Genomic DNA, 22,807 nt, shown 5'->3' on the forward strand with positions numbered 1-22,807 from the left:
GCGGTCAAACTTATAACACCTTCTCTTTTTGCATCGGAAGTTAAAAATTTATTTAAATGTTTCGCCCGATTGAAAAGGTGTAGTGGAGGACTCCAGAACTATACGAGTAAACTTGTAAATTACAAATTTGAGTGCAGTATTAAGATTACATTGAATGAGTTAAATTGTGTCATGTCACATTATGTTCAGTGGAAACCTTCGCGTGCCCAAATGCAGACATCCGCCAATTTAATATGAATGCAAGTTATCGCGCCCGCCGCTGATATATTGCAGCTAGATGTGGCATCCTGTGATAGACAATCACAATACAATACAACAACCGGTTATCGCACATAATAAAAATATAGGTACAGTTACAATCATACTCAGGCACATACATGATCGGTCTTACTAGCTGTGAGCAATTTCCTCCAGGCAACCTTTTGGAGAAATACTCATGACAATCACACAGGTTAAAACTCGAGTTAATTTTCATCATTCCAGGTCTCATCCACTTATACTCATATATGTACGCAAGTGTAGCTGTTGACCTTCCAAATAATATAAAATATTTTTTTCTTTTACTTCAATTACATGTGTGTGATGCAGACTTCGGCCTATTTTCGTCTGTCCCACAAGTTTTATTTATGTTTAATATATATAATCTATTTGTATATCACTTATGGACCTAGTGATTAATTGATCGCTACCAAAAATACCCGAGCAATTTGAATAATGCCCGAAATTAGAAAGCAATGTGCTAATATAATAAAATTTTATAATTATCTATAAATTGACAAGGCATTATTATTTTCCTCGTTATCTAATGACTGACTATAGGATAGAACAACGTTTTATCATTATTACTAACAACAAAAGGCAGTGATAGAAACTAATTTATGTAAAATCACGTAGTTTTATCGCACCTAACCCTAGCCATGAAAATTATTACCTCGCACAAGAACGCTAGGGCATCAAATGCGAAAGATAGCGATATATGCCATTTGTATTAAAAAGATTTTAGTATCGTTAGCTTAATTATTCCATGTCACATCCAGTTTACGTTTAATTCCACGGCCAACACTCTACGATCTCCATAGAATAATTAGTCAGTGACGTAGCGACCGCTAGAGCGCACGTTTCGCTCGCTATCGAGTTCTTGTGTGTGATTATTTCGAAAAAAAAAAACTTCCGTGCAATCTGTGCAGTGATTTTGGCGCGAAAGTGTCGTTTATTAAATACACGGATCAAATGGAGGTGTGTTTATGTTGTAGTGTCATAAATTGATAATTGTTACTTTCTTCTTTACTATATGTAAGTTCTTGATTTCTTTTGGTTTGTCCGCCGGTTCGATTCATTGAATTGTTTGTAAGAATCATATCACATTTAATTCATAATCGATTTATATTATTATCTTATCAATTTATCAGATATAAGTTATTATCCGCAGCATCGTTTGCCGCAAAAAGTTCCGGGTCCATTTGTCAGACAAACCTTTAGTCGCCATTTCTGATCTTTATGGGTAGAAAAGTCAGCTGTTGACCTATCTAGCAGCCGGATGTTAGTAGATGATAGCTATAATCCTACATTACGAGAAAGTCCAGGTTCGATTCCAGCTCGAGTTTCACGCGTCAAGTAAAAGCAGAGAAATCTAACGATTAACGCGAGCTGCTGTCGCAAGTTATTTATTATTACATGACAAATATTTTATAATTATCTATAAATTGCGATCTGGTGTGATTTGATTAACACTAACATACCCCAACAACGTAAAAATCACTTCCTCTTTATCATTCTGTGGTACTGGTAAGGTAAAATACAAAATTAGTCTCTACTGTAGTGTACTATACTTTATTGTTTAAAAAATATGGGGAAAAGATACTGGTTAGGCCTTCTATCATATAATACTTTGTAAATTAAAATTTGACGTGCCAAAATGGCTGAAAATGTCTTAATGTTTATGCGGCTTCTTAAATTAAAAAATAAAGCGTCTCTTTGGTTTTACTCTGTGGCACTATTTTGTTTATGCAATACGACCTTCAGGTGCACCTTCGGCTCCTAAAACACAGCCTACTGCCGTTGGGTTTTGGCGAGACCCATACGCGTATTAAATTAATCGTTTCGTTTTTGTCATAGACAATTTTTTATACAATCAGATTTGTTTATGACAGTTCAGGATCGTTCTTGACTACTTTATCATTCAGTAGCGCGCGTTTTGACTTCGCTCGCGTAAATCATAAAAGAAATGTTACTAAGAGAAACACATCTAGAACGTTTAGCATCACCTAGCAATTTATTTATTTATCGATTTGATCCAGACTTGCCCATTAATCCGATCTCCTGTACTGTATGTAGGTCGTCGACCCGTCGTCCCCACTTTTTTCTTAACATTCCAGTGTCACATTAGTGATTCAATCGGTACTCTTGTGATACTGTATTGTCGACCGTTTTATGAGTGGTTTGTCGCTTTGATAAATATTACTTGACTCACATCCCGGCTTCGCTTGGGTAAAACCATAATTAATACTAGCTACTGGTGAAAACCGGACAAAAATCCGTTAGGTAGTTTTTGAGTTTATCGCGTTAATACAGACAGACGCGACACAAGCCTATCTGTATTAACGTGATAAACTTCTTATATATTCTTTTCTTATCTATTTTTTTTATAATACCCTATACATATAACGATATTTAACTCTAATACCGGGATTTGCGGTGTCACAACTCCGAATGTAAGCGAGGACAACACGCGTGTTTGACAGAGAAGCTAACAGTCTTCAAGCAAAGTCATCCAACCTTTAAAGGACAATAACGGAGCACAGATATAAATAAAGAACTTACAAAGTGAGATTTTCTTACCTTTGCGGCTCCCCGACTAAGTGAAAACATAGCCCGTTTAAAGCTACATAACTCTCAAGAATGCAACCCAACCTTATTGAGATCGGCTATTGCAGGAAGTTTGTGTACATGGTAGAGAATTGTAAAGAAAAGGTATGGTTTTGTGTGCGCGATTCTTGTGGTTTGTAGTTGTTGTTTTTATAATAGGGTAGAAGACAAGGTCAGAAAATTGTATAAAATATGTATGCTCAAGATAAAAAATACATGTTTAAGAACATTATGATAATTCATAGACTGTAAAGAGCGCTGCTGTATCACTATTAACGAACATTTAAAGTTGGTTGGAAAGTACTTTTAAAATAGGAAAAAAAAATATAAAAATAAACTCGACCATCGTAAAAAAATGGCTTTTGCCCAGCAGTGGGACACCATAAGCTAACAAAAAGAAGAAATTACTGTACTTGTACCTATTTTTTTTTGCATTTTGACTTGATTATATCAAAACACCAAACTTTGTATGATTGATACAGGTACTACATACATAAAGAGCATCCTCTATACAAAAAAGGTAAAATATTCTCTATCTAGTTGTCCAATTACCTCAGTAAACTAAACAGAATATTATTTACTTTGCCAACTTTAATCTTAGATAACGAGAAGGAAACAAACAATTTTCAATCGTAACCCACAAGTCTTAACGTTCAAATTGTGACCGAACGAACTAAACATTAGTATAATATACCGTGACATCATTTGTCCTCAGAAAATACGCAGTTACTTATTATTTTGTATGTAGGTATGTTTCCAATCGTAAAATGTATCGTAAACCAAGGTGACAAGTGTTAAATTTTTATTATTATTTTAAATAAAGTATCATTTAAACGAGACATATCATAAGTATAAAAAAAATTTATAAGCACACACAACATACTCAAAACCGCAGATAAATAACTGTGATACTAATATATTTGCCTGAACTGGGAATCGAACGTAGGACTTCCAGGTAGCGGACGGAAAAATAAAGCGAAAAATAAAAAAAAGACTATACAAGTCAAGTGCGAGATGGACTCGCCTCATTTAAGTTCCGTACCTACTTGTGCTACAAGCAATTCACTTATACAATATTATAAAGGGGAAATATTTGTATAAACAACTGGACCTATTTTGATGAAATTTGGCACAGAGACAGACGAAACCTTCAGGAGTAACATAGGCTACTGTTTTATTACGGTTTTACAGGAGCGAAGCCGGGTTATAAAGATCCAAGAGTTGATCTTAGAGATCACAAATCAGGCCAAGGCAATTAATTTCTATGATGGCTGACCCACGCGTGATGGACTGCCGTAAACAGATAATGATAGAAGCCGATACTAGTACGGATTAAATGTAATTAGCGTTGTGAACCTTCTGACGTCACATAGGTTTATGAGCTGCTGAGTTGGCGCCTGGATAAAGGTTTTTGACTAGGCACAAACCCATTTTAAAACATTTGTGCAAATAAAATAAAAAATTCTTTATTCAAGGCAGGTAAAATGATATCCCTTATTGACAACAAAGATTTTCTTAATCTACTGCTGACTCTACTGCGCAACAAACTTAACTGCAACCTTTTCTTCAAAAACTTATACATTACAATAAAGTTGACCAATCTACATTATTTCAATGTCAAAAAATATCTTATTCAGTAACTTATTGTAAATTGACAAAATAAATTAAATGATATAAGTTATCATCACTTGATTGTAACCTAAATCTATTATGAGGATACTGCACAATTGTTGGGTATATGCCCGGGAGTAAACCCAACTCTGCATGCGTACATTACAGGGTGAATTTCACGAGCGTTTTGAACGCCGCCGTGGGCTATAATTAGTGTTTATTAAATTGTACCATACACAGTAAACAATTTTATTATCCTATTTTGTAAATAAGTAAAGTACTGGTATGATGTTAATTTATAAATGTGGACGGCACGGTTCGATTTTTCTTTGTGTTCTGAATTATTTGTACAATTTAATATTTTCAACCTATAACATTTCAATAATCATTGCAAAAATCTTAGCTACGTTTTCCACTTACATGATTTTATTGACATTAACTATTGTATACTCAAGTTCACAGCTTGGAAAGGCATCCAGTAGACCAGCATCTATCAGGAAGCCATGAATCACACCGTTCATTGTATGTTAAAACATGGCGTCCTTAGAATGAGCAAACTTATCAACTTGTATTTGCATGGTTCTAATTGCAAATGCGCGGTTGGCAGCTACGTGAGATATGTTCGAAGTAATGATTATGTCTACAGTTAGAAAGACTGACGATAGTTCTACGTACCTGTTCCCTGTACGTGGTTTAATGCCTGCTTTATTGTTATTAATGCGAAATAATGTTTTCTTGTCGTCTTTATGACAGTATGTTTTCTTACCATCTGACAGAGCGCTGACTTTATCACTCTGGCCTAATCTACCACATTGTATGAGATTAACTGGATTGGGCCGGGCAGTTGTAAGTAAATCTTCTATCTCATTTGGTTACACTCGTTCGTCGTCTATATAGTTTTCTTGGTCTGTGATAAATCCAGAAAGTTCCTGAGTTTCTACCATTTCATCGTTTCATATTGCGCTCTGCTCTGTCTACTCTGTAAGAGATAAAAACGTGAATCTGCAAAATTGCGAGTGTTGCAGATATGATGTCACTCCGCACACCAAGATAAGTGCCCTGGTTAGATCATATCACTGTTTAGTGTTAGCTAAGGGAATTAGGTTGAAACGCAGATCCGTAGATAGCGCCGCCGCAAAATTTAACATGGCAATAAATCTTTGAGCTGTAGGAAATTTGAACACAGACAGATCTGCGATAGATTCAAATTATGACCTCCTATGATATCCCTTGTTTAATCAAGGCAGGACGATTAGTTCAATAGGATTACACTTTATCGTCAACGGCAGGGTATTCTATGTGCAAGATTTTCTTCTATTTGTATAAGAATTGCTGCTTGAATACCTGGCTGTAGAGAAACACAGTACAGAGCAAAAAGACGTAGCTGTCGACGAAAGAAGCAGAAATGTTGATGAACCATTCGAAATGTTTAGTTAAAACCACAAACAAGAGCGTAATATGACTTAGAAGATGAAAACTATAAAGACTGATACACTCGACCACAAAATACAAATAGTAGGTACTAACTCTCATCAACGTGTGCTCCCAATTATCAGATTTTTCACCTCTATCCTACCTAGCACACTCATTCTAATTAAATATACCACGTCAAGGACATCGCACTAAAATTCACTAGGTGAATCCTGTACGAAATATGGATTTTAGGGGTCGTTCCAACGATTGAGTTGAAAAATTTATTCTTGTATAGATGCGCATTAAAGCGGTTTATTCTAGGAATATTTTGATGTTTGACTTTCCATAATTACGTCCATTAGGTTTCGCGTGATTGAATATACCCAAATTATAAAAAAGAAATAGTATCAAGTTTAACGTGTTTATTCTTTAGTCCATTTGTGGCACCATAATCAGTTACCATTGGAGTTTCCAGAAATAGCTATACATTTAAAAAGTCCACTTTTTTTACAGAGTCATTGGTTGATCAACAAAATTTGCCAAGATTTACAGCAATTTCGTTCTTGGCCATTTCTTTTTTGTTCAGACCGCGTGAGATACGAGACTGACAAAAAATGACGGCTCGTATGTAAGCATTATGTATTTAATTATCATTATAATGAGCTCCAGTCAGTACTGTCTTGGTATTGTTATTATTTTATTATAGTTAGAAATATCACAACGCTCAGACGAGAGAGACAGAGTTAGATATATATATATATATATATATATATATATATATATATATATATATATATATATATATATATATATATATATATATATATATATATATATAGACTACTTCATCTATATATCTATCTATATATATATATATATATATATATATATATAGACTACTTCATCTGCTATAAAGTAAGCTAAACGTGGCTTCGAGTTTCGCCACTCTTGGCTCTGTCGACCCCGTAAGGGATTAAGGCGTGATGTATGTATCAACTCTTCATTAGCCACAAAAATCAACCTTTTTTTTTTGTTTCCTAATCAGTATTTCGTCTGTTTTCACTTACACCATCATATTTGCGATTATTTCAACACCTTTGTATTTGTTGACAGTCATATATGATTAGATACGACCTTCTGTCAGGCTCGACACTTGTCCCATACCTGTTTTGGTCGTTCCACTTAATTTTAGCTGTTTGAATGTAGTGTTTACATTGTGTTGTAAACGGAAAATGTCCGTATTATGAAATGGAAATAAATTCCTCCGATATGTTTTTAAAATTTACGACTTTATTTATTGAAACTTTAGATTTACTGTCAGGCTCGACACTTGTCCCATACCTGTTTTGGTCGTTCCACTTAATTTTAGCTGTTTGAATGTAGTGTTTACGTTGTGTTGTAAATGGAAAATGTCCGTATTATGAAATGGAAATAAATTCCTCCGATATGTTTTTAAAATTTACGACTTTATTTATTGAAACTTTAGATTTACTAGCAAAAACACTATTATAAAATTTCAAATCAAATCTTGTTTTTCGCTTAATACTCGTACAACATTTGCGTAAATAAGACTTTACGAGATAACTCAAGTCCTTTATTGCCTAGATTCTTAACTAATATGTAAAATAGGAACATAAACTGTACATACCCTACAATTCACTTTATTAATAGCCACAAGGTACAAACAAACATGGTCCAAGAATGCTGCCTTGAGGCACACCAAACTTGTTAATAGAATTTGATGCCGTGGGTCTCAAATTAGTTACGTTTGATAATATTTAGCTATTATATTATGCATGAACTGAAAAATTATGTAATGACAAATAAAAATGTGTAAGTTACATTAGTTTATTACGAATTTTAATACACGCAACAATGTTAAAATGCATTCGTAAAATTCTTTCACATTGTAATGTGCTGTATTTGTAATAGTTACAATGTTTTTTATTATTTAAGATGTTTTAATTTGGCCAGTGCTATTTTCAATTATTTTTTACAGATTTCTTCTCACAAAGTTCTTTATTTTTTTTATTCTTTTTTATTATATTTGTCTAATCGTAATGTATTCTTGTAATATAAGTTTGCTTTTGCGTTTCCATTTACTTGTCGATCGATTAGCATAACCATTAACGTTGCAAAACAAATAAAGATTCAGATTTAACAAATACACATCCCAATTAGCACGTTCAATAGATTACATGAGGATTACAAATAATTTCGTAACAGACGTGATGTACGAAATCGAAAGTGAGAGCAAGTGGGTTAATACCTTTGTGATACAATTGTCTGCTGCCGTGATTGTGGCGAGTTGAGGATGTCGATGCTAACGTTGAACTCAGTGAACATCGAAATCTGATGTCAGCTATCGATCTTGCGATGATCTTGAGTAGAACTGCAAATACATTATCTTGATGTAGTTGATGATCTGCTCTTAACTGTACATTTTTGAACAAAGTAGACAACTGCATCGGAAATATAGTGTAGGACGGTTTATTATAGATGACCTTGAGGTGTTGCAATTGCAACTTATAGCGATGAATGATTCCTGCTACCATTTGAGGATTGTACCGTTGCTATATTGCTAATATTTATTATGATTGTTGATATAGATGGATCCATAGAAGGTTATAGTATAATCCTTATAAAATAAAGAGGAAATTCAATCTTTCCTTTGACTCATTTATCATCCCAGCCATGAATACTTCTTGGGTATGCCTCTTCTGCCAGAGCCGTGATTTTATTATTGTCTGCATGTGTCACTTTCACACATGTATTAAATAACAAAGACTATTTATTTGCAAAAACATGTAGTTACATTATTTACAATGTGGTTTTAAAAGAAAACTCAATCCTACATGTTTCACCGGCTATGGGTATTCAAATTTAAATGGAGAGCATGCTAACCCACAAGTGTATTAAAACAATCGACCGTAAGACTTGATTACGCAGCAGTTAATTATATTTTTTTCACGCCCACACTTACGTACACACGCGTAATATGTATTAGCATATGTGCATATTTAGTGCTAAGTGTTACATTGGTAGCTAATTGTTTTTCTGGCTATCTTTTGACGATTCAGTTTTATATTATTGGCTTCGGATCTGGCTAACCCTTCTCCTTTTATCCAAGTGCATTCCCGGTCTTTGGTGGGGGCCGGTGGTCTTTGACGCTTCCTGTCTTTCCGGCGTTAAAGCTACAGGTCCGTTTTTTTTTTCTTCACACCTTAGCGTGTTCTTCAGCATCATCTGGTGGTTTCTGTCCTATATATTTGTAGAAATGGAATGGTTATGTGTACTGGTCGCTTTAAAATAGTTCCACTCCAGTATCCTACCCTCGATGTTGTGTTAAACGTTTAATCAAGAGATTGCAAGCCTTGCCTAGTTTTACTAAATAACTGTGTACTATTTCTACTCTGCCAGTAACCAGTTGTGTTGTATTATTATTTTCTTGTTTATTTTTCTTTATTTATCACCAGTATTTTATGTACTACGATTATTTTCCCCAAGACTTGGCAATTTAATTTCATAATTAACATTTATTACATTTTGACGACCTCGGTGGCGCAGTGGTAAAGTTCTTGCCACTGAACCGAGAGGTCCCGGGTTCGATCCCCGGTCGGGTCATAATGGAAAACGATCTTTTTCTGATTGGCCCGGGTCTTGGATGTTTATCTATATATGTATTTGTTATAAAATATAGTATCGTTGAGTTAGTATCCCATAACACAAGTCTCGAACTTACCTTGGGGCTAGCTCAATCTGTGTGGTTTGTCCTAATATATTTATTTATATTTATAATTAATTGCGTATTGAAAAGCAGTATTCGCTCTAACCGTTATGTCTGTATTTATAATATCAATCAATCGTTTATTGCTTTCTAAATTTCTACTTATTAATTATTCACTTTCGGAAAAAAAATAGTGATTGGATTGAAATTCTTTATATATTACTTGTTATTCCTTCATGTATATGTGTTACGATATTATTTATCCTCATATATGTAGCTTCCATAAGAGTCCACACCCAGAAAGGATCCACAAGGGTCTGTGGATAACGTTCCTCGAGGGAAGTATGCAGCATATAAGAAGCCTATAGTAGGCGGTACATCCGATGAATATGTATGCGATTAGTTCGAGAAATTTCTGCATGCTACCGAGGCCCATGCGTGGGAGGCAATGACACTCGAGATCATTGTCTAAATCGATGACTTGTGAGTGTTTGGTAGACCAGTTGGCGCGGCCGTTTAACTGGGCACGTGTTATTATGTACCACATTATAGTAAAGAGTGATAATTAATTATAACGTGATTAATTCTGCTAACATAGCAGAGAGAAAAAAATATCGTTTATTTGGTACAATGTGAACAAACAAAAATTGAAATTAAACTTATTTAAACTACACACATGGTGCATGTGTATGGCAAAATGGCCCACGCTTCTGCATTAAAAACTCTTACTTTTTTATATATTTTGCTACAGTACTGCCTGCTTATTGCGGGCCAGACGAAATCTATATGATTTTGACAAACTGCACCCATTACGAGCTGGAGGGACGCCAAATTGAGCTTACCCCTACATATGTTATGTGTTTTTCTCATGTTATCTCATAATACATCAATTAATGTTTTGATGAAGGTACTCTCCCTCATCCCCTCGCCTTCTCGGTTGCGATCGCGATAGCACCCGAAACTCGGGATCCGCGTAAAAATACCTCACGATTTTAAAGATTCGAATCTGAAGGTTCTTATTGGGGTTACCCATCAGCTGTCAAGGCTTTATATCCACAGTCGTCTCGTACGACATCCACGGGAGTAATCTCATTGTAGGTCCTCCTATAGTTCCTAAACTTTATTTCTTTCCGAGTGTGTTTGATACTAATACTGGTGTCGGCATTATCACAGCCATTTTATTGACACAAGTGTCCTTTGATCTATCTTGGGATCGCTTGTCTTCGCAATTCCTCACATTGGACATAGTATAAGTATTTAAATCTTAGTTGTTATTCAAAGCCCGATCTGATTAATCCTGTATTTAGTCTACTGACATAACCTTTGGCCTGTGATTTCTTAATCTGTTTCCAACCAGTCACGCGAAATTACGTGATTGTACTCCCATTTCAGTACAGTCAACATCACATCAATCTAAGTTTACGTTAGAATATTCGCCCTATATCACATCGATATAGAAGTCTATGTAGACCTGACGTGAAGTTGACTGTACCAGTTGATTGATATGATGGCGATTGTCTAAATGTCGAGTACGATTTTGTGAAAGGTTATATTTACGATCGACACAACAATGAAAACTATGATGTAAGATGTGAGGCGTGAGGTTAGAAATGTTTCATAAAATTGGTCCAGAACGGGATTTACTAGTTGACACAAATTTCTTGCGTAAATATTCTCAAAATCGTGTAAAATAAAAATTAAACTTTATAGGTATTTTGTGTTACGATTTTCCTTGTGGTGTCGTAAAGTTACACAGATATGTCTCTCATCGTTACTTCGGTTCCTGCCGCAGTCATAGAACGTTGGAATCCATTGTTGGAATTAATGAACGCTCAAAAAGAAGAAGAAGAAGAACATATTTATCACTGATCACATCAAGCCAGCATTTGGGTTTGCGGCAAAAGCATGGGGAAACCGTTTACCACTTCCACCAGGAGTAGATGGAAGCAGCATAGCCAGTCATTTGTTTCCTACATAATTTGACGTTTTACGCAAGACATGTTACAGAGAAAAGATACGTATTATTTTATTTTATTCGTCGTCACGTGTAGTCGCATATCTGCCATGATTTTCATCATCGACTTATTTCAAAGGCTTTGTCTCACTGAATGGAGTTAGTATTAATTTTGATTTATGTTCTCCATTTCGAACTGTGTCAACTATGAATGGGGTTTGTAAGTTGTGTTGTTATTATTTTCGATATATTGTTCAGTACTATGTATAAGTTATGAATACATATATGTAGTATGTGAAATGAGTCGGCATTGGATTATATAACAACGATTTGTTTTATTTTTATTGCATTACAAATTCATTGCATTTCTGGGCTTAGGGTAATAATAATATCGTTCAGATGTCTAACCATTGCTGGTTTTTCATTGCGGTCAATAAAAGCACTCATACTAACTACGCAATGTTCACATATTCGTGTCGACATTTGTCTGTGGCCAAAGCCACAATGGAGCTGGCATTAAAATTCGTGAGCGCTCCAACTACCAACTGTGGAAGGTAGTAAATTCCACATTACAATAATATTTACGGAAATACAACCTATATCATACTTCCCCGTAAACTTGACAAGTACAGTTAAACCGGCTATTTACGGCGCGACCGCTAGATGGCGCTAACGGACGACTCCAATATGGCGGCCGGAAGCGCTGAAATGCGCGGGAAATAAATAAGACAAACCATATTAGTTTTGTGTTGACAAGTCGCGTCTTATTTGGTCGGACACACGTCCATATTTGTCAGTTAATTTATAACTTCATTAGCTGTGTATTTTAATTGCTTTTTTGTTTATAAGATTGATGAACTAAATTGCTGTATTATTTAATCAAACCTAATAAACTTCTTGTTGGTTTTACTCTGAAATACGTTATCTATTCGAACAAATACAGATTTAAGACGGTTCTTTTGAAGAAAACATACTGTTATGTACGTACAGTCATGTACATTAATTTGTGTTCACGTCGTTTCTTATTCCAATGTGACAGTCTGAAATTGACTTTGCTTTATTAAATAATATTATGAAAAAAATGTCATGTAAATTGTATACAATCTTTTAGTTATGTATGAAACCAGTCTCACGACATATTGGAAATAAAAACCAGCTTCCGTGATAGACGGAAACAATATCCGATAGGAAGACAAGAAAGTGGTTATGTAAGGTTATTTCTGTCTCAGTTCAGAGGTTGTGTGAAATTATGCCTGTAAAGTCTTTTGCCGGCTGTTACTTTTATGTAGGTTTACTTTCTTATAAATATTTAATAGCTTTAGTAGTCGCGATCCAGATCAGTTGCAAAAGCCGCGCCAAAATTAGACCGCCATTTTACTACACCCGCCATCTTGATGTCCAAATGTCAAATGTCAATAGTTCAATTGTAGGACAGTCGTGAGAGAATGCGTATCAGTACCGGCGAGCCTTTATTACTGCTTTTATGGCGCGAATTCCGGTTTTTTTATGGTAGTTGTACAAGTGATAAACGATAATTAAATTCTTATTTTGTTTTATTTTTTTTTATTTCACTTGTTTTGTCGCGTATATTTATATACCGTTAAGGTAGTTGCGCGTCATAGAGATGATAATGTTGTATATGAGCATTTGCAGCAATCCGTGTTGTGACTTCTGTGTAGAGAGCCGCCTGCGCAGGTACAGACACGTTTTGCGTAAACCTACAAAATTTGTAGGGAACAAATGCCTGGCCATAGCGGCCATCATTCATAATATTATGGAAGTGTTGGAAATGACATTAGTATAGAGTACTACTAGCAATATAAAACTACTATAATATTTACTAGCAATATTTGCGTGCTCATTCAGGAAAGGTCACTTAGTTACAAAGAGATTAACTTTTTCTTTATGATCCTTTCCTTACTGTTACTGCTAAGAATTATAACTCATAATGATCTTGTCCACTAGTCGCCACTTATTTCGTTCAGATGTTTAATGGAGTTGGGATATCTGATGCGTGTGACTTCGTCTTCAAGGTCTTACGAAAAGGTCTCTTTAAAAAGATTTAAAGACTAAAATATATCCTTTTGTGCATACACACACCACTACGCCTATACTATGATTATATTATGAAACGTCAATTGTGTCAATACCGTGCGCGCGATTCGTGATTGCTTCTCGTGACAGCGTTATGTGATGTGACATGCTCATTTGGTTTTGTATGGATTGGAGTTCCGCAGGGGTCTATATTAGAACCCACATAAATCTAATAATCTAATCTCTTCTGTAGTTACTCGAGGATGCTCACCAGATCGAACAAATTATCTTGCGTCCTTAATTATTAATGAAATACACTATCTATATACATTTCGATAAAAACAACAACTCGTATTTATGTGAGATTCAATAGTTAATGGGAATCAAAAAAATTGTACGGAACCATTGTTTCTGCTATAGATCTTCATCACGAGTGTTTTGTTGGGTGTTTTTGTCATCATCAATATGAAAGCACACGTAACAATCGTGCCTATAAGATGTTTTTGCAATATTACATTTTCGAATGGTGTAACTAATCATCTATAATAATACGTAGTGAAAGGTCGGATAAGTTTTCTGTTAATGGATATATTTTCAGATGATCTTGATTTCTGTAGCCGCTATAACAAAAAAAATATTTTTAAGGTGCCTCCCATATAACAAACGTGATTATTTTTTGCCGTTTTTATAGATACGTAGAACCTTCGTGCGCGAGTCAGACTCGCTCTTTGCCGGTTTTATTTATATAAATTTTATCGATGGCGTTTGATAGATTCGCAAAGTCTCATGTTAGCCTTATAAAAGTTAGTAAAAATAAATATTCATAAAAGACTTGGCCGGATATTTGATACTAAAATCCCTCTATGTCAAAGCCTTTATTCATAAGGTCACAAGTCAAAAGTGTTTGCTAAAAGCTTTTCAGTGGAAAGCTCAACTGAAGCCTCAGTGGCGGCACAAGTGATGGATGATGATTTAGGGCGAGCCCAGGGCATTAAATACAAGACTGCCCCTGATAGTATAGAGTCCTGTACCTTTTTCGAATATCACTTCGCCGGGATTCAATTGGTTGGTTGTTTTTTTTTTCCTAAACCACTGCATTGTATGAAACAAAGTCGCCCTCCGTACCTATTTTTAAGCTTTCTTTTAAACCACGCAACGGATTTAGAAGCAGTTATAACTGTTACTTAGACAATTTATTCTCGAATACATATGGCATCTTTGCTGATTACATAAAAAAAGGTTTGATGCGCATTTATTTTGAATGAGCTTTTATATAAGTTACGCAACACTTAAGTCATTACTATTCGTCAATTTTCTTGAGGAAGGAATCATTTCCGAAATCAATCATTCATAAAATTGACATTACTACAGTACAGAGTAATTAATGTAAAGTTATGTAGTAAAACTAATTCTTGTCTTTGTTAATGACAGCGCGACCGCAGCAGTCGAAACGCTCTGCGAACCACCTTATAACGCTACTCTGAGGCTGAGAACGACAACTTAAGATAGATTGCATAAAAAAGACCTTTTTTAGGGTGCGCTGTAGAATTTATGCCCAACGCGATTGTAGTGCAAAATCCGGCACTATTTGTAACAATAAGCCAAGTGGCTTTACAGCTTCAGTTCTATCGGGTTTCTGAAAGCCTGTGTCAAAGTTTGTTAACCGCAGTTTTGTACTTTTTGAAGTTAATAAATGAGAAAATATCAGATCAGTCGTTGAAGGCATTTTTTTCGCATCAGTGCAATGGTTGGTCTCGAATTTAACAGAAAACACAGAGACAGAGAGAACCCAAAATAAAATAGAATAATGTCTACATATTATGTCATGGTACAGGCAACAATAGTTATAATAATTATAAAAATAAATGTGGCAGCCATTTTTAAATCCATGTTACTAACTGCAAAAACATTCATTATCAAAATATACTATAATTTTTTGCCGATCTGGAAGAATAATAAAAATAGAAGCATAAAATTACACATTCAAAAAATACTTTTTATTATTCAATTTTCTCATGAAATTCTATTTTTGAATTGGAACAGCGCGAGCTAAATTGTCAGACCTCGCTACCCTATGAAAAGTCTGAGATCAATATTGAGTGACAATGTAAATATCCTATTCTTTTTTCAAATTTCGAAACCAACTGTAAAAATGTTTTCTTTTCGAGTTTCGAACGATGACCAACCGCCATATTTCATAGCGTCTCGTTTGCGAGATATCTCGCTAGCTGGAGATGGCGAGAAAGCGAACCAATTAAGAGTTTCACCGGGGAAAGCGGCAGGTGCAGCTTGCAGGGACTGCCCTGCGTTGCAATGAATCCAATACAAGCAATAGCTTGACATTGTGTGAAAACACAATCTATTTTCATTTGCCATAATCGGAAAATGGTGTATTTTTCATCTGAATAGCGTAATCCATCCTTCTCAAAAAAGTCATACAAAAGACGTACTCCTCGAGAGTGAGAAATAGCAGTACTGACGTATGATTTTTACAAAATGTGTTTTGACTTGATTGTGTGAAATAAATACTTTACTTTTACCCATTATGCGGTTGACGTGAACCGCTTTATGATACATTGTTTTAAAAAAATCACAATATACAACTATAATTATCTCGTAAAGTGACAATAACAGTAAAGAACAGTACAGATAGCGAAAACGAAAGGAAGAAACCAGTTATTAGCGCGACCGTAACACAGAAACGTGTTCCTAATGATAATTAGACTGACCCTGTAAATGACGTGATGAGTTCAGAAGGAAGTAACACTTAAAACAGTTTTCCTAAAGTGCCAGTGCCAAAGGAACGTCACAAATTGGATTGCAGTGATTTGAAAATAGAATCTAGTGAAGTGCAACGTGAGTCGAGTAAAAGATAAAAAATAACGATCACATTGTTCTTTTTATGATTAAAAATGAGAATATGGCGTTTATCGGCCCGAGGAACAGTGCACCAGTTATCAAGGACAGTCTGCATACGCCAGCGTATGAGGTGAGTAAACTGTGACACGACATTTTTATAGGAATTTAAATATGTTGGAATCTGAAACACGCGAATGATGCGTCCATTCGCGTAGCTTGTAGAGTTTGAAAATAATCGAACAGAATATGTGACGTTACTATACAAAAGGTACCATATGGGAGGAAGTCCATATGAGAGGATTCACCTGCTCATTTACCTTTACCACCCTTTACCCTTGGAACTTGTGATAAGATATCTTAACTAGTATTAATTACATTGTCCATTAGTTACATTTTTTTCGTATATGAAATCGTCAAAGTCATGTTTGATAACACCCATTCAGGCGCTCAATATACGAATAGTTGCTTCCCTAGACGCAACTTGAGACGTTAACACTTTATTCTAAGATAGCTCGATATTTATTTGTTACTAAATGTTATCCGGGGCTTCACTCCCGTGAGAATTTTGAGATAAAATATAGCCTATAGCAATGTTGGATAATGTAATTTTCTAATGGTGAAAACCGGTTCGGTAGTTTCGGAGATTACCCTCTCAAACATACAAACTTACAAATGCTTTCCTCTTTATAAAAATAGGTATAGATTTATTATTGTTTCAATCCAATGCACATTACTCGAAGTGAAGCCAGCAAGACCATTTTATTTATATTCAATATATAATAATAATCAACTTTTACCATCTTGGATTTAATCGCGTTAAACAATATCTGTACTATAACGTATCGTGATAGAATTTAACAAGATTAAGAATGAGTCGAAGCGTGGCCGTTGTTGAAATATAGTCTTCGCGTGTCTCCACCGACCCACTTCAGATGGAATGTCGGCAAGGCATGAGAATGTCGATTCAGTTCCTAAATTGTCGTCTTTTATTATAATAATTTCTTCAATAGTCTGCCTATCGTATCACACACTGTGATTCCCATTGTTAAGCAATGTTTACCTAATTAGTTGTGATACTTCTAGTCTCCACTAGGATATCTGTATCTCAGAACACCAGCCTTTTATCCACAGCTCCTCCCAAACGCTGATGTTCTGTTCTGTGATACAGGCGTTTAGGTCCATTCTCTCGCAATCTGTACATTGTGTACATTTAATAAACTTAAAAATGTTAAAATTAATGCCATATTTTTCTGTCTTTGCTATTTTAATTATCTCATCATACTCAATACTTTATTTGTCTCAATCTCTTGTTTTTCTTATAATAGTAGCACCAATTAAGGCTTTACGGGCGCAGAAATCGGTTCATATAAACGTCACTTTGGAGGGTAATCGAAAGAATGAAAACCGACGTTTAGCTCATGGACTGGAAAATAAGTTTTAAGATTTAAATAAAATATTATAACAGTGACACAATTCTAAATATTAACAGTGTCATTAACACGATTACATGACCAATCAGAACTATTTTTGAGCCGGTACACTATGATATCATTCAGCACTTTGTGACCATAAAACTTGACGTTTTCAATTGATATTATGTAGGCGTTTGAATACACTGAGCTGTGTATGAGGGCTATCACTATTATGTTGTGATGATATCGTTATAAGTGATTTGTCATGAAATGAAGGAGATCTTTCATGTTTAGTAAATACGAATACGATAAAACCAACGAAGTAAATTCCTAAAGAACAATGGTGTGCATCAGAGAGCCTATCTGGGAACGATCCATTAAAATTAATAAATTCGATTTACACACATCGAATGATAAGTTGAGTAGCAGTTAGCAATAACTAAATAACTAATATTGTGTGATGATAAAAACCTACACGTTCAACAACATTTATCAGATACCAATTTTAATGACGACCTCGGTGGCGCAGTGGTAAGGTACTTGCCACTGAACCGAGAGGTCCCGGGTTCGATCCTCGGTCGGGTCATGATCGAATATGATCTTTTTCTGATTGGCCCGGGTCTTGTATGTTTATCTATATATGTATTTGTTATAAAATATAGTATCGTTGAGTTAGTATTCCATAACACAAGTCTCGAATTTACTTTGGGGCTAGCTCAATCTGTGTGATTTGTCCTAAATTATTTATTTATTTTGATGACAAAATTTGTCTCACTCTAAGTTTCGTTGGATATTTACGAATGGTAATACCGTAATTCGGCTATATAATGGCGATATTGCAACAACACATGATTTATGTGTGCCATTTATTATGGTGGGTGGTTTTGGTTTTCAGTTCGAATTTGTTGCAGTTCTTAATTTGTTAGGATGTCGATTCTGCTAACATCAACTTGATATATATTCTTAATAAGAGTTATTATTGCTTCTATTATAAATCGCGATATCGACTTAGCATTAACAGAATCAATACCTGAGGCAGCAGCGTTCATTCACAATTAATGTATACTTTTATGTTTTGGAATTACGATTAAGATCATGTGTTTGTAATTTTTTAATTTTGCATATCCTTTCCTATCCATTAATAATATTTTTCATGTATACAAAATGTATTACCTACCTGTCTTGTCAACTTGTTTTTAACCAAGTTACATGAGTGTAGTTCAGAAAAAAACTCGATATTTTAAATATACCTACCATTAAGTTTAAATTATGTAATTGTATGTTTTTATATCGTCTGCCACATCAATCATTACAGTAAAATTATATTTTAATGTTAACATTGTTTGTGTTGCACCAACAGCGACCTCATCATTAGAACTCACGTGTTCGTGTGTGAGCACACTGACTTTTGGCAAGCTTTTGGCTTTATTGAGTTCTTCTTTGTGTACTTTTGTATAGCATATTGGGCAAACGAGCATGTATGTACTTTTGAAAATCATAGCATTTGCACCACTCCTACCCTAATAACCTCCCTTTGATTAATCCCGTTGATTACGATCTGTCCCACCATGGAAGCAAAATGAATGCTCAAGACGATGATGAAATAGACTTTATGGTTTTCTTCCCACCGAATCACCATTTACGCAACAAATGACATAATACAAATACACTTATAACATGTAATTCGCGCATGTCAATCATTGGTGTTATTCCAGTGATCAATGTTTCATTACATAATAGTATAAGAGACTCCAATTCTCGAAAGGTGAAGTATTATGATGAGCTAGAGTACCTGCTTATGTTAATTGTAGTATGAGAAACAAAGTTAGCATTATTACCGTTTGAATTGAAGTATCTTTTGCTAGATTTAAGTCTTGAAATCAGAGTTGATTTCTAAAATAAGTAAGTAAAACACTTTTTTAAAATTTCGCCTGGTCGTAGTTAAAATCTTTTTCCGATCCTTAAGACATTGTCCTTAAAACCGAGCGGAATGGAAAAATAGTAGGAAAGAGGATACTGATTGTCTAAGGTCCATGGCCGAGGAAGAAACCAGGAAATAACATAAATTCGAGAGAGAGAGGGAGAGAGAGAGAGAGAGATCTATTGTAAATGTCGTTCAGCAAAGTCAAGATATAAATCATCGAAGTAATAAACGAAAGTTTCGTTTGTATTATCGCAACTTTTACTTTCATCGGAACTAGTTTTCGTCGGTTGTGGCTGTCGATAAATCTTATTTATCATGTAGTTTATGTGAATCGTGAATTACGTTAAATACGTGCTTGTATGAAATTGATATCATGATCACGAGAATTATTGTGGTTTTTGAATATTTTTTCTAGGTTTTCAAGTTTCTTGAATCTTGTGGCGTTTGATTTTTGGATTTTCTGTCAATACTGGCTCCACGCTATCCGCGAACAATTCGCCAAACTTTGGTGGATTCGGTATACATTGCTAATTTTTCATATCGGTGAATAAAATCACTCATATAGACTATGCAATGTTCATGTATTCGCTTCGGCATCTGTCCGAGTTCGGCGACAGAGTGGAGCCTGCATAAGATAGACTTGTTTCATTGATTTTTTTATTGAATCATTTTTTAATTAAAATAGAGAGGGAAGGGGACGTCCAGGATAGAGATGGATGGACGATATCCGGAAGCATTTCGGTCATAAATGGATGAGGAAGCCTAGGTCCGAATACAGAAGAAAGAAGTAATTATTTATGAAAGAAGAAAGGTCTGCCATGATGGTTGATGGTTGTATGCATTTGAGGTCAACATTTTATTAACATATGATTTAAAACTATTTCACTACTTACAGAAGTCCAATGTGCATTGGACTTTTCTAATACCTACATTGTCACTGCCAGAAAATATTGTGTTTAACATCAAAGACTTGTCTTCGAATCTTGAGGAATTATAAATTCTACGCCACAATGCGGACAAATATGTGTTAACTGTTGTATAATGGTTTGTTTGTCTGTCACAGTGTGTCGTGGGAAGCGGTCACCTGTGCCTAAACGTTGCCTAACGATACACCCACAGCATTCCTATATAATTGTTAAAGTTCTAAATCCGATTATGACACTTATTGGCAGCCATACTTGCAAGCGGATTAGTCAAATCAAAGCCTCCATAGCCTTGTCGAATGGTACAGGATTTTGTACGGTCAGTCTGTTCGCGATGAACTCAAATATGATTTTCGGATTTTCATGCGCTTTTCACTAATATATAGAGCTGATTCCTGAGGAAGGTTTAGGGGTATAATTTATTATGTTTTTACCTGAGAGAATCCGGGACGGGCCGCTAGGTTGTTATACAAGTTTTACCTATTTTTCATCTGTTTTGGATTTATGTTTTTTATTTATTTGATATGCTTTTAACTTTCCATCTTTGTATTATTGGCTTATTTTGCCCTCTGCGTTTGTAACAGTCTTTTCCTGTTGGAAGAGGAGGGAAGAGGCTTATATCCAAGACTGGATCACCGATAGGCCACCATGATGATGATGATGATGACTGAAAGAAATTCCTCCTTAGGATACGTCCACCGTTGCTATTATAGTTTCCGTTCCTTGCTTATGCAGTAAAAGTTATATCAAACTTCATTCTTCGGTCTGGGCCCTCCACCGTGGGACACTTCTTGTAGGCATCATTAGACAGGTATGAGGTATGTAAGATTTCAAATAGATCAGTTGGATTATTCAAATCTCAAACACTGGTCAGTATTACATGAATAATAACAAATAGCTACTTCGTAATCTACTATCTAGAATTCAAAACTTGCCAGATAAGGCCGAGGCTTGCGCGTCGGCGTCACTGAATTGGTACATCTGGTCTTGTATTGCGCATTGTTTAGTATTAAAGTCTATTCCGAATTGTTTTATTTATCGCCTACTATCCACTGGCTTCGCATGAGGCGAGGCACCTTCGTGAACAAATCGTCTAACAGTGGAAACTGTCTCAAAATCCGTTGTGTGGTTTGATAGAAGAAATATTATAAACGGACAGACGAGAAGAGACTTGTTTTATACTGTGTAGTTATAATGATTGTGTAGGTTATGGGTTTTTCAATGATGTTAATTGTAAGGATGAAGGTGAAAAATATGACAGTTGATATCGAAGCGAGTGCCTATGTACTGATACTAATAAATTGAGAAATGTCTGATGCTTTTAGGCGCGACTTGAATAAAATCTGACACCAGTGCTAGCAATAACACACTCTATAAGAAAGATTGTGATACGAGGGCTGAAGAAGATACACAATATCGTATAATCATTGGAGGCTCACATGTATTTTGTGAAATCATAATGATTCAAGCTTAAACAGCGGTCTTCGCGGCCGTTTAATTGGATACAAATCTATGAATTCACCCTATATTAAAATTCCTGTTAATATTCAAATTTCACACAAATACTTTTGAAATGGATGAGATAATCCAACGAAATGTAGATTTGTTAACTCATTCGACACATGGAATAGTTACTTTGGAGTTTTCAAAAATATAATAGAATTTATCTAATGCCCAAGCCGCGCCCAGGTACGTATCAGCTAATCCCACGCGTGGTCCAACCAGCCCAGCATTTGTGAAACAAATGCCAGAAGATTCAAACGACATGATATTGAAGAAAATCTTTCATCTAAAGACCATATCTCACCTAGAAAACCAAAAAGTTCACTAGAAAATTCAAAATATCTAATACCCAAGCTGCGCCCAGATACGTATCAGCTAATCCCACGCGTGGTCAAACCAGCCCAGCCAGTATTTGTGAAGCAACTGCCTGGAATTTCGACAACGTACGCTAGGTCATGGATTGTGGGAGTGAATGGTTGATGGATCTTTGGACTGCACTGAATTTTTATATTACGAACATTAGATACCCGAGATATATGGTATATTTTCGTATGCATATCTAAATTTTTTATTGCACATGAG

General features: G+C 35.3%; 1 protein-coding gene across 14 annotated transcripts in view; it reads left to right on the forward strand.

Annotated features, from left to right (window-relative positions):
• The window catches only part of Wdr62 (WD repeat domain 62), an 84,835-nt gene that overhangs the window by 15,154 nt on the left and 46,874 nt on the right, over nucleotides 1–22,807 (forward strand). Inside the window, exons 1-2 of one of the 14 annotated variants that reach the window (XM_053766232.1) lie at nucleotides 1,102–1,293; nucleotides 16,381–16,593. The exons of 7 other annotated variants lie outside the window; for them this stretch is intronic. In XM_053766232.1, the coding sequence (XP_053622207.1) occupies nucleotides 16,507–16,593 (87 nt within the window). In that variant the 5' untranslated portion in view covers nucleotides 1,102–1,293; nucleotides 16,381–16,506. Of the gene's footprint in view, nucleotides 1–1,101; nucleotides 1,294–16,248; nucleotides 16,594–22,807 lie in introns of those variants that run through there. 6 more of the 14 variants (XM_053766233.1, XM_053766229.1, XM_053766231.1 and 3 more) reach the window with 6 other exon arrangements.

Source organism: Plodia interpunctella, chromosome 28 (genome assembly GCF_027563975.2).
Source record: "Plodia interpunctella isolate USDA-ARS_2022_Savannah chromosome 28, ilPloInte3.2, whole genome shotgun sequence".
NCBI classification, from domain to species: Eukaryota; Metazoa; Arthropoda; class Insecta; order Lepidoptera; family Pyralidae; genus Plodia; species Plodia interpunctella.